General features: G+C 41.7%; 1 protein-coding gene across 1 annotated transcript; it reads right to left on the reverse strand.

Moving 5' to 3' along the window:
* Window positions 1-211: 211 nt before the first annotated feature.
* AVPR1A (arginine vasopressin receptor 1A) lies at window positions 212-3727 on the reverse strand (the record flags this gene model as incomplete). Its single annotated transcript, XM_082635661.1, has 2 exons — window positions 212-498; window positions 2743-3727. 2 exons carry the CDS (start codon window positions 3725-3727, stop codon window positions 212-214), a joined length of 1272 nt encoding a protein of 423 aa, XP_082491787.1.
* Window positions 3728-13503: the final 9776 nt, after the last annotated feature.

Genomic DNA, 13503 nt, shown 5'->3' on the forward strand with positions numbered 1-13503 from the left:
CTGGGTTAGGTCTGCAGATTTTAGTGTAGCATGTTTTTATTAACATTCTGTATAAAACAATTCATAGCTTTTGCTTGTAGCAATGTGAAAATGCAACTAGAAACACAGTCTTGTACTCAACAGATCAATTTATCTTATATTTGTTCTAATAGTTTCTAGCTGGATTCAGTCAGTGGGCTGAAAAGTCCATTACAGGAGTCAGGCTGCATGCTCAGGATGAAACAGGAATGAATTGGATGAACTTGGAAGATTTAGCTGAGTCCTTCCACGTGCCTGTCCTGTATGTGGGGCTTCGGTTGTTAGTGAAGGAAGTCTGTTTCCGGCTCATACTGTCAGAATCTTCTTTGTTGAATGTTTGCTTCATGTTTTGGCAGCATGGGAAGCTTTGGATACAGTCTTGCAGGAGATGGCCACTAAAAAACATGTATATCCAGGGATTGCAGCAACTATTCAAGGAAGCCAGTAATGCAGTGATGGTGGTGGCCGGGTTTTCCGACTCTGTATGGAAAACATAAGGGGAGAACATTTAACTAGTCAAATGCAAGTGACAACACTGGATAAACTCATTTTTCTGTTGGTTCATGAAAGCTGGAAAATGTTATGGGTCAATATAGAAAATAAAATATTTTGTTTATCAGTCAGGGAAATGGTTGGTGAATGGAAATTGCTTGGTTGTAAAATATTTTTGTAAGCAAGATGCCTTGAAATTAATTCAGGGATTTTAAACCACTATTAAAATATTTAAGTAGAATGAGTGGAACTTTCAAGAGGTTAAGAATATTAAATAACTTAATAAAGTTTTGAATCCTTTGTGTTAGCACTAGCGTGTGCTAATGAACACAGCACTTAGAGAACGGCTTCCATTTCAGTGAAATTTCTAGAGGCTATAGCCACATATAGCAAATTATATCCATCCTGATAACTCAGGCAAAAGTATGACATTATGGGACATGTTTAGTTGTTTTAAATTTTTTTAATATTAAACATATTGTTGTAATAAGAAATCTATACCGAAGGGGGTAGTTGAAATAGGTCCCTGAAAGATGCAATATTTAGTTGTTTTCTTTGGTTAATTAGAAGCTTCGTTTGATTTTAAAAGAAATCCATCTTTGACTGTGGCTTGAACAATTAAATTATATTATGAAGAACAGATAAATTAAGAAATTCCAACAGTCCTTTGAACTATTTTTTTGTGTATTTGCACTGGTAAACTACATAAATATCACCTTTCACCATAGAACCATTGCACTGAGAATATACCTTTTCTAAAGATAAGAATAATAGGCAAGCACTGATTTTCCCTTATTAATTATGAACTTGGGTCTTCTCACTCTTGTTGTGCCAGAATAAATTACAGGTTAGTTAATCAAACTCTGTGCCAAGATGCTACTCTTAGGTGTGATCAAGATCCGTGACTAAGACTGTATTCAAAAAGAATGGAAATCATCGACATACCTGTGCACAAGTGAAGAATTTTTTAGTAATTGTGTCTGAATCCTGATAAAGCAACAAATAGGCTGACTTTTTTATTTGATTCGCAATACTTAAGAGGCTGCCAAGATCAAACAAGACAGGAAATGTAGCATTTATGTTATATTTTTCATCATCAGTGCTATTATAGCCATGACTTTTATTTGTTTGAATTAAATTCACTCTCAAGTGTTTAATTTGTACATACAACTTTCAAAGTACATCACAAATAACAAAAGGAGACACTTCTTCCCAGATACCTATTTCCCAATTACAGTTGTTGTCAGTAACATTTCTGTAATATATTTAATGTGAAAAAAAATTTGTTTTTCCTTATCAAAGGAAATTTTTTTTCAAGATACAATATTAAATAATGCTTTTGGGGGTAAGTTCTTGTGAAGCTGGTTTTCCTAGTTTGTGAATGAATTAAAGTCAAACGAGCTAGTAGGCGCGGAGGACATTCTCAGAAAACTACAAGAGTTGTGTGGAGAGATGTACAGCTGTGTGGTCAAGTTAGTGCTGAAAGATTAATGAATCAGTCTAACAAATTTAGAGTTTATCAATAATCCTGCTTTGAAACACTGGGGAGAAAAATGTGTTAAAGTAATTGTAGGAAAAAATCAAAACATTATGATAAGAAATGGAACACTAGCTAAATGCCAAATTAAAATTATTGACTTAAGAATCTTTCTTCAACACATTTAATCTTCATACCCCCAGGACCTAGCATAAAATCTGGTACATAATATGTATAATTATATTTATTGACTGGATGAGGAATAAATAAAAATTATTTTCAAATTTAAAATATGTCCATTTTACCCTTACTTTGGGGCATTTCTACAAAAATTTTACATTGTGATACTTTTCACAAACTAGCAAAAAGCAGTTGTGACAGTACACATATTTCTCTGAATCCAACAGACTTGAAAGCAGGGTATTAACACAGCAGTTAGTGCTTTGGCAAAAAGTCATTATTCTGTTCTGTAATTGCGCGGCTGACTCTAGGGCACAGTTTTCCGGATTTGTGGTCTTAGGAGCTCGTTACAAATGCAGATTCCTGGGCCCCATTCCAGATCTGAATCAAAACGTCTGGGGTGGGGACCCCACGACTTTGGCTTTTAACAGTTCCGCTCAAGATGTGATTCTCATGCACGAAGTTTAAAAATTATTGCCCTAGAGGATATTATGAAAAGAAACTCTCTCCCTCCCCACCCCCCAAGCACACAGACCCCATCTGTGCACCTCACTCCATCGTCCCGCGACACCTACCGACCCAGGGGAAATTCTTATCCCAGACAGACCACATCTGGATGATGAAGAAGGGCGCCCAGCAAACGATGTAAGCCGTCACGATCACGAAGGTCATCTTCACCGTGCGGATCTTGGCGCGGGAAATTGTCTTCACGCTGCTGACACACGGCGCGAGCAGGAGCCCCTGGTGGAAGGCGCCATCTGCGCCCTCCGCGCGGGCGCCCTTGCCCTGGCGCACCGCAGTCTTTCCGCGGACGTTGCGCCAGATGTGGTAGCAGATGAAGCCGTAGCAGGTGCCCAGGCTGAGCACGGGAGCCACGAAGATGCTGCCGGTCATCCAGGTCACGTAGGCGGGGAGACCCCAGGGCTGGATGAAGTTGGCCCAGCAGTCGTGGGCCTTGGTGACGTTGCTCACTTCGACCACGGAGAAGACGAAGTACTGTGGAGTGCTCAGCACGAAGCTCAGCACCCAAGCGGCGGTGATCATGAGGCGCGAGCGGCGTGCCGGCTGCTGCAGCGTCTTCAGCGGGTGGCACACGGCGATGTAGCGGTCGGCGGTCATGACCACCAGCATGTAAGCCGATGCGAACATGGCGAACACCTGCAGGTGCTTCACCACGCGGCAGAGCCCGTCGGGTCCGCGGAAACGGTAGGTGATGTCCCAGCACAGCTGAGGCAGCACCTGGAAGAGAGCGACGGCCAGGTCGGCCAGGCTGAGGTGGCGGATGAAGAGGTGCATGCGGGCCGTCTTGCGAGGCGTGCGGTGCAGCGCCAGCAGCACACTGCTGTTACCCAGCACGGCCACCACGAAAATCACGGCCAGCACGGCGATCTCCAGCTTGGCCAGCTCCTCGTTGCGCTCGTCCGCCAGCGGGCTGTCGTCTTTCCCGAGCGCCTCCGCTTCCGCGCTGGTGTTGGCACCGCTGGCGGCCAGAGGCCACCATGGGCTGGAGTTGCACGCGGGCCCCGCGCCGGGGCTCCCGGAGAAACGCATGCTGTCCATGCAGCGCCTCCTCGGCCTCGGCGGAGGCCCGCTCCCTTGCCGCCTGCTCGCGCGGTGCGCTCCCTCCTTGCAGCGCTCACCGCGAGCCGGGCTCTGCTCGCTCTCTTGCGGGTGTCTCCCGGCGCAGCGTGCCCCACCGACCAGCTCGGCCGCTCTCGGTCGAATTGCCCGCCCCTTTGCCTGTGCTGCCCTGTCTCAACTCGGGCGAAGCTGGGGAGGTGCGCTCCGAGTCTCTGAAAGCACTGGGCTCCAAACTCAAATTATTGATGCGGAGTTTGTTTCCCCAGATCGCGCTCCCTCTCGCCCCAGTGGTTGGAGACTGCTCGGTGCCTACACTGGCTGCCTCCCTTCCCTCTCCCCTGGGGGTTTTCTTTCTTCCCCCTCCCTACGTCGGTGATTTGTCCTCTTTGCATCGCTGCTGCAGGGGTGGGGCTGGGAACTCGCGGATTACTTGGCGTAATAGGGGGTTGACCGTGGCGCTTTCCCTCTCTTCTCTTCTAAAAAAAACCTTGGAGATCTGGACATGTCGTGCCTTTTCAGGGTTTACCATCATTTCCTCTAGCCTCCCTCAAGGGTCACCTTAACCCCCGCATTTGACTTCAACAGACGCTGTCAACGTGATACCCAGAAATCACGAGTCCACCGCCTGCGCGGGTGCTCTTGATGTTGAACTTGGCGCGTGTGCCCACCTGCTTCAGCTTGGGTGTCTCCCTCCGCAGCGAGTCCGCCCATCTCGGGGAAGCCAGTCTAATTTTATTCTCAGGGCAACTTGGCTACGGGAATTTCGTCTCAAACCAACCCCGCTCCTCCCCACCCTCCTCTGTAGGGTAACAACTGGGTGACTTAAAGGGCGCTCTCTTCCCGGTAACTTTGGTGCCTGCTGTTTGTTACCCTGCCCGCGTTCGCGGACCGGAAGGACGCGCTCGCAGTCCCAGCGGCTGCCTGTACAGTGCGCTTATCTACAGCGGGGAAAAGGAACGTCTCCTGGCTTTCCAGTTTCCCCCGGGGCTGGGAGCGTGTTGGGGGGTGGGTGGGACTTAAGGAGTTTTCTCTAAACTTGATTCCTGGGGTTTTCTCCGGGAAAAGCCTGATTCCCACAGCTGGGATGGGCGGGATTTGGGCCACAGTAGTCCGTGGGGACTTCGTCTGGTTACTACTGAATCGTGGGGACATCTCCTCGGGTGGACGAAGAGCCGCTGCTGGAGAGCGGCATCCCAGGCAGCGCTGCCCAGGACACCGGAGCGAAAAGCCGCCAGGCTCCTTGTGCTGGTGGGTGAGAAAGAGGCAACCTCCAGGCAGAAAAGAGACTCTCTGAAGCAAAGAGAGAAAAGACCACCTACCTATTAATTAGTTACTCTGGGCAGCTGGAGCCCAGCTGCGGGGCACGAGACGGGCAGGATTACTAACTCTCTCCCTTAGCTCTGACTTTAAACTTTGGTGAAGGTAACACTTGGAAGGACGGCAAGGGGGAGCTGTTTTCAGGCTATTTCACAAAAGAAGAATAAAGGAAAAACTAAACACTTTATAAGGTTATCTACTCTGTAGATACACGAACATGACTTTTTGGTCAGAACATTTGTATATTGTGGCCGTGGTATAAATTTGATTGTCTGACAAGAATATCTATGAAATGTAGGCAAAGAAACCAAAAGATTTTCTGAGATGCAGTTCTCAGTGATAATTCCACTTTGCTTCCCAGTTCATGCACGCTGAGTCCCAAGGCTGTCACACTAAGAGTGCTGGACTTGACCCTGGGAGTCCTTCATTGTGACTGTCTGTATAAGCCTCGGTTTATACATCTTTAAAATGGGAATGAAAGTACCCGCCTTACCTACTTTTTTTTTTTTTTTTTTTGCTGTACGCGGGCCTCTCACTGTTGTGGCCTCTCCCGTTGCGGAGCACAGGCTCCGGACGCGCAGGCTCCGGACGCGCAGGCTCCGGACGCGCAGGCTCAGCGGCCATGGCTCAATGGCCCAGCCGCTCCGCGGCATATGGGATCCTCCCAGACCGGGGCACGAACCCGTATCCCCTGCATCGGCAGGCAGACTCTCAACCACTGCGCCACCAGGGAGGCCCGCCGCCTTACCTACTTTTGAGGTTACTTTGAGGATCAAGTAAGACACTGTTCTATTTGGGGAAATGCTCTCAAAACTACAAGGTGTGTGGCGTTGTCTCACTTTCTCCAAGATATCTAGGAGGCAAAAGATTTGAAAAGTTCAGAGACGTCAGTAAGTAAAATATTTCCAGAACACCCGTCTGGAAAAATCCTTCAAGCAATTAGGTAATAGTCACTGACTCGGAGAGGTGACCTTCTTTTGAGTCACAAATTACATTATTAGTGTTGCATATGAAAAATAATGTCTGACCCTAGTGTCCCAGAGTATTGCAAAAGTGGTCCATTGGCCAGAACCTGGCAATTTTATTGCCCTTGGCCCTACACCTTTGAACTTTGAGGTTTCCTGAAGGGAAGGAATCTACAGTACAGGGTTACCAAAGTTCCTTTGCGTGTTCTTATTCCAGACAGATGGTGTGGTAGCCTCTCAGAAAATCATTCATCTGTATCAGGCCCTCTGATCCAATAATAAAACTATACCCAAGTTATAAAAATAACTTGTTAGGTTACATTGGTGGGCACAGTTGGAAGATATTCTTCTTCAGTGAACAATAGTACTAATTACCTGTGTGTATTATATATATACATACATATATATAATACATGTGTATATACACACATATATATTGATACATATGTATGTATGTATATATATACACACATATATATGATACATATATGTATATATATATATATATATATATGAAAAAATGTTCAAGGCAGATTCCACAACTCGGTCCCTCTTTTAAACTACAGAGTTTTTAAAATGTGTTTGTCTTGGTTTTACTGGTTCTCTATTCAAAGGAAACCAGGACCACTGAAATACTGACTCACTATTCATGTATCTGCTATGAAAATTACTCAGTGGAGGGTAAAGGAATTGTGGTCCTAAAATGTGAAAAGAACATAGTCAGTATTTTCTGTGGCATCCTGTGCTTTGTCTTAGAGCAATTTGTATTTTCTCTGTACTTCTTGTATTAAGACTTACCACTTTCCCCATCTTATTCTCAGTGGATTTCAGTTAACATATTTTGGGGCTGAAATGATGAAAAGAAAAAAATGGAAGTTGTGCATATTGTCCTGGAGTTACCTTTCTCTGTCAGTCTTCCTTCTTCCGGTTTGCAATTCCATATATCTAAGAAGGATTTCGATTAATGAAAACAGGCACCCCTTTCCCTTACTACAATAGCTATGTGACTTTATTTTAATCTTTGAGCTTCAAATTCTTCATCTATAAAATCTTGGTGATAAAACATAATGCAGTGACTGCAAGGATTATTTAAGTTCTCATTTAAGTTTCTGGCATTTCATGGGTATTCAAAACATTAATTCTCCCTTTTTCCCCCAAATATGTAAATATCTTCCATATTACTTGTTATTTTGCTGATAAGATTTTTCCTCCCAATTAAAGCAGCATTTTCCCACCTCCCTTCTGTGCAATAGAAAATGATGATAGGTTTTCTATGAGAAAAGAGTTCCACAGTTGAATACATTGGGGGAAGTGCTGCATTTGCATCTTATTCTCTCCTAGAGATTCATACATAAAAAACCTCTGAGAAACCTACTTAACTGTGTTTATCAGTGTTTTGCAAAGCTATTTGACCATGGAAAACACCCATCCTTTTACTTTCCCCATGGAATAGTGATGAACATGTCACAGGACAATGGATACAGTTTGAAGAACACTGAGTAAATGTACTTGGAGTTCCAGAACTCTGGGGGACTACCCCCAGATTTAGTCAAATCAGAAAGTCCAGGGGCAGAGATGCCCAATGTCAGTGGATTACATTTAGTTTATCATATTACCTTATGTACTGCTTTATAGCTGCCATCAATATGTTCTTCTTCCTTTCCTTAAACTTTCAGTTCACTTCTTGTCTTAGTGAGAAAAGGGAAGAAATTGGTATCTGTAGGAGCATTCATTTTACTTCCATAGCCCACAATGACTCTTTCCCCTTCAATTACAAATTAATGACACTCTAGTCACAGGGCTGTAGTCTGGTATTCATACCATTACTTCTAGCAAATCAACAAATATTTGTTGCACATTGCTCTGCTAGGTCTTGAGCTGGATATCAAGAAGTGTGTAATGGTCACTAACAGTTAGTAAACACTTTGGGCCAGGCACTCTCACAAGTGCTTTACTTCATTTAATCCTCCCAATGACCCTCTAAGGGATGTACTCTTATTATTTCACTTTCCATTTGAGGAAATGGAGGCACAGAGAGGTTAAATAACTAGCCTTGGGTGACACAGTTGGTCAGTATTAGAAAAAGGATTTGAACAGAAGGAACTGACTCTGGCAGAATTCACAATCATAACCATCACACTGTACTGCCACCTGTGAGCCTCATGTTCCTGCATCTTACAGACTCATATGGGGTACTTGGGTGGTTACTTAACATTTCATCTGTGTATGATATGTTCTCCTTTAAGACTAAGAGATCAGGTAGGATCTGCTCTGGTTATTCTGTATCTTTGGTTTTCTCGTTAGTAAACTAAGTACAGGATAGTAGTAGTAGTAGAATAAATAATAATAGAAAATATTAATATTTACCAACGCTGAATAAGCTCTTAATTCGTGAGCTAAGAGCTTTAAATTTATTATTTTATTTACTCTTTCAAGTAGTATTTAAAATAAACTGTGTATAGGAATATACTTACTATTATCCCACTTTACAGGTGAATAAAACAAAGGTTAGGGAGGTTAAGCAACTTAACCAAAGTCACAAGACTCCAAGTGGCTGGGCTGAGTCACACATCAGTCCGTCTGAAGTCCAGGCCTGTGTTCTAACCTCTGTGCCCTACTGCTGCCCATATACATCACAAGCATTTAACACATATTTGCAGAAAGAATTAACATACTTTGTAATAGAAACTGTTTTTTGAGTGCTGAAGGAACATACATTTCAGAAAGTGTTTGATGATTGGATAAATTAGGGATGAGTTCTTGAGGAGCCATCCCTAAGCACCTAAATCTCTCTAGTATCTCCATGAAAACGAAGAGTCAGCTTTTATATCTAGAAGGTCTTCAATGATTCTAGTCACCTTTATGCCTTATGAATCCTGGACAGGTAAGTGTATATTTGATTTTAAAATTACCCAGTGAATGATTGTCTTTAACACACACACACACACACACACACACACACACACACACACACACACACACACACACACACACACACTGGATTCTAAAAAATGCTGCATGTCAAACATGGAAAAACATCATGTCTTCATTATAATACTGTTTACTCTATGGGGTCAAATGAAAAATGAGGGCGGAATTTGCTCCTATTTAAAAAGTTTTATTTATTTTTTATTTATTTTATTTTATTTTATTTTTTTTGGGGGTGTCTGGGCCCCAGGGGGACCCATGTTTTTTCATTTTATTTTATTATTATTATTTTTTATTAGTTTCTGCTTTATAACAAAGTGAATCAGTCATACATATACATCTGTTCCCACATCCCTTCCCTCATGCATCTCCCTCCCTCCCACCCTCCCCATCCCACCCCTCCAGGCAGTCACAAAGCACCGAGCTGATCTCCCTGTGCTCTGCGGCTGCTTCCCACTATCTATCTACCTTACGTTTGGTAGTGTATATATGTCCATGCCTCTCTTTCGCTTTGTCACAGCTTACCCTTCCCCCTCCCCATATCCTCAAGTCCATTCTCTAGTAGGTCTGTGTCTTTATTCCCGTTTTACGCCTAGGTTCTTCATGACATTTTTTTTTTTAATTCCGTATATATGTGTTAGCCTACGGTATTTGTCTTTCTCTTTCTGACTTACTTCACTCTGTAGGACAGACTCTAGGTCTATCCACCTCATTACAAATAGCTCAGTTTCGTTTCTTTTTATGGCTGAGTAATATTCCATTGTATATATGTGCCACATCTTCTTTATCCATTCATCCGATGATGGACACTTAGGTTGTTTCCACCTCCGGGCTATTGTGAATAGAGCTGCAATGAACATTTTGGTACATGTCTCTTTTTGAATTATGGTTTTCTCAGGGTATATGCCTAGTAGTGGGATTGCTGGGTCATATGGTAGTTCTATTTGTAGTTTTTTAAGGAACCTCCATACCGTTCTCCATAGTGGCTGTACCAATTCACATTCCCACCAGCAGTGCAAGAGTGTTCCCTTTTCTCCACACCCTCTCCAGCATTTATTGTTTCTAGATTTCTTGATGATGGCCATTCTGACTGGTGTGAGATGATATCTCATTGTAGTTTTGATTTGCATTTCTCTAATGATTAATGATGTTGAGCATTCTTTCATGTGTTTGTTGGCAGTCTGTATATCTTCTTTGGAGAAATGCCTATTTAAGTCTTCTGCCCATTTTTGGATTGGGTTGTTTGTTTTTTTGCTATTGAGCTGCATGAGCTGTTTATAAATTTTGGAGATTAATCCTTTGTCAGTTGCTTCATTTGCAAATATTTTCTCCCATTCTGAGGGTTGGCTTTTGGTCTTGTTTATGGTTTCCTTTGCTGTGCAAAAGCTTTGAAGTTTCATTAGGTCCCATGTGTTTATTTTTGTCTTTATTTCCATTTCTCTAGGAGGTGGGTCCAAAAGGATCTTGCTGTGATTTATGTCACAGAGTGTTCTACCTATGTTTTCCTCTAAGAGTTTGATAGTTTCTGGCCTTACATTTAGGTCTTTAATCCATTTTGAGCTTATTTTTGTGTATGGTGTTAGGGAGTGATCTAATCTCAAACTTTTACATGTCCCTATCCAGTTTTCCCAGCACCACTTATTGAAGAGGCTGTCCTTTCTCCACTGTACATTCCTGCCTCCTTTATCAAAGATAAGTTGGCCATATGTCCGTGGGTTTATCTCTGGGCTTTCTATCCTGATCCACTGATCTATCTTTCTGTTTTTATGCCAGTACCACACTGTCTTAATTACTGTAGCTTTGTAGTATAGTCTGAAGTCAGGGAGCCTGATTCCTCCAGCTCCGTTTTTCGTTCTCAAGATTGCTTTGGCTATTCGGGGTCTTTTGTTTTTCCGAACAAATTGTGAAATTTTTTGTTCTAGTTCTGTGAAAAATGCCAGTGGTAGTTTGATAGGGATTGCACTGAATCTGTAGATTGCTTTGGGTAGTAGAGTCATTTTCACAATATTGATTCTTCCAATCCAGGAGCATGGTATATCTCTCCATCTATTTGTATCATCTTTAATTTCTTTCATCAGTGTCTTATAATTTTCTGCATACAGGTCTTTTGTCTCCTTAGGTAGGTTTATTCCTGGATATTTTATTCTTTTTGTTGCAATGGTAAATGGGAGTGTTTTCTTGATTTCATTTTCAGATTTTTCATCATTAGTGTACAGGAATGCCAGAAATTTCTGTACATTAATTTTGTATCCTGCTACTTTACCAAATTCATTGATTAGCTCTAGTAGTTTTTCGGTAGCATCTTTAGGATTCTCTATGTATAGTATCATGTCATCTGCAAACAGTAACAGCTTTACTTCTTCTTTTCCAATTTGGATTCCTTTTATTTCCTTTTCTTCTCTGATTGCTGTGGCTAAAACTTCCAAAACTAGGTTGAATAAGAGTGGTGAGAGTGGGCAACCTTGTCTTGTTCCTGATCTTAGTGGAAATGGTTTCAGTTTTTCACCATTGAGGACGATGCTGGCTGTGGGTTTGTCATATATGGCCTTTATTATGTTGAGGAAAGTTCCTTCTATGCCTACTTTTGGCAGGGTTTTTATCATAAATGGGTGTTGAATTTTCTCGAAAGCTTTCTCTGCATCTATTGAGATGGTCATATGGTTTTTCTCCTTCAACTTGTTAATATGGTGTATCACATTGATTGATTTGCGTATATTGAAGAATCCTTGCATTCCTGGAATAAACCCCACTTGATCATGGTGTATGATCCTTTTAATGTGCTGTTGGATTCTGTTTGCTAGTATTTTGTTGAGGATTTTTGCATCTATGTTCATCAGTGATATTGGCCTGTAGTTTTCTTTCTTTGTGACATCCTTGCCTGGTTTTGGTATCAAGGTGATGGTGGCCTCGTAGAATGAGTTTGGGAGTGTTCCTTCCTCTGATATTGTTTGGAAGAGTTTGAGAAGGATGGGTGTTAGCTCTTCTCTAAATGCTTGATAGAATTCGCCTGTGAAGCCATCTGGTCCTGGGCTTTTGTTTGATGGAAGATTTTTAATCACAGTTTCAATTTCAGTGCTTGTGATTGGTCTATTCATATTTTCTATTTCTTCCTGAGTCAGTCTTGGCAGGTGGTGCATTTCTAAGAATTTGTCCATTTCTTCCAGGTTGTCCATTTTATTGGCATAGAGTTGCTTGTAGTAATCTCTCATGATCTTTTGTATTTCTGCAGTGTCAGTTGTTACTTCTCCTTTTTCATTTCTAATTCTATTGATTTGAGTCTTCTCCCTTCTTTTCTTGATGAGTCTGGCTAATGGTTTGTCAATTTTGTTTATCTTCTCAAAGAACCAGCTTTTAGTTTGGTTGATCTTTGCTATCGTTTCCTTCATTTTTTTTTCATTTATTTCTGATCTGATCTTTATGATTTCTTTCCTTCTGCTAACTTTGGGGGTTTTTTGTTCTTCTTTCTCTAATTGCTTTAGGTGCAGGGTCAGGTTGTTTACTTGAGATGTTTCCTGTTTCTTAAGGTGGGATTGTATTGCTATAAACTTCCCCCTTAGAACTGCTTTTGCTGCGTCCCATAGGTTTTGGGTCGTCGTGTCTCCATTGTCATTTGTTTCTAGGTATTTTTTAATTTCCTCTTTGATTTCTTCAGTGATCACTTCGTTATTGAGTAGTGTATTGTTTAGCCTCCTTGTGTTTGTATTTTTTACAGATCTTTTCCTGTAATTGATGTCTAGTCTCATAGCATTGTGGTCGGAAAAGATACTTGATACAATTTCAATTTTCTTAAATTTACCAAGGCTTGATTTGTGACCCAAGATATGATCTATCCTGGAGAATGTTCCATGAGCACTTGAGAAAAATGTGTATTCTGTTGTTTTTGGATGGAATGTCCTATAAATATCAACTAAGTCCATCTTGTTTAATGTATCATTTAAAGCTTGTTTCCTTATTTATTTTCATTTTGGATGATCTGTCCATTGGTGAAAGTGGGGTGTTAAAGTCCCCTACTATGATTGTGTTACTGTCGATTTCCCCTTTTATGGCTGTTAGCAGTTGCCTTATGTATTGAGGTGCTCCTATGTTGGGTGCATAAATATTTACAATTGTTATATCTTCTTCTTGGATCGATCCCTTGATCATTATGTAGTGTCCTTCTTTGTCTCTTCTAATAGTCTTTATTTTAAATCCTATTTTGTCTGATATAAGAATTGCTACTCCAGCTTTCTTTTGATTTCCATTTGCATGGAATATCTTTTTCCATCCCCTTACTTTCAATCTGTATGTGTCTCTAGGTCTGAAGTGTGTCTCTTGTAGACAGCATATATATGGGTTTTGTTTTTGTATCCATTCAGCCACTCTGTGTCTTTTGGTGGGAGCATTTAGTCCATTTACATTTAAGGTAATTATTGATATGTATGTTCCTATTCCCATTTCCTTAATTGCTTTGGGTTCGTTATTGTAGGTATATTCCTTCTGTTGTGTTTCTTGCCTAGAGAAGTTCCTTTAGCATTTGTTGTAAAGCTGGTTTGGTGGTGCTGAACT

This window comes from Mesoplodon mirus (genome assembly GCF_964341445.2).
Source record: "Mesoplodon mirus genome assembly, chromosome: 11".
Classification (NCBI taxonomy): Eukaryota; Metazoa; Chordata; class Mammalia; order Artiodactyla; family Ziphiidae; genus Mesoplodon; species Mesoplodon mirus.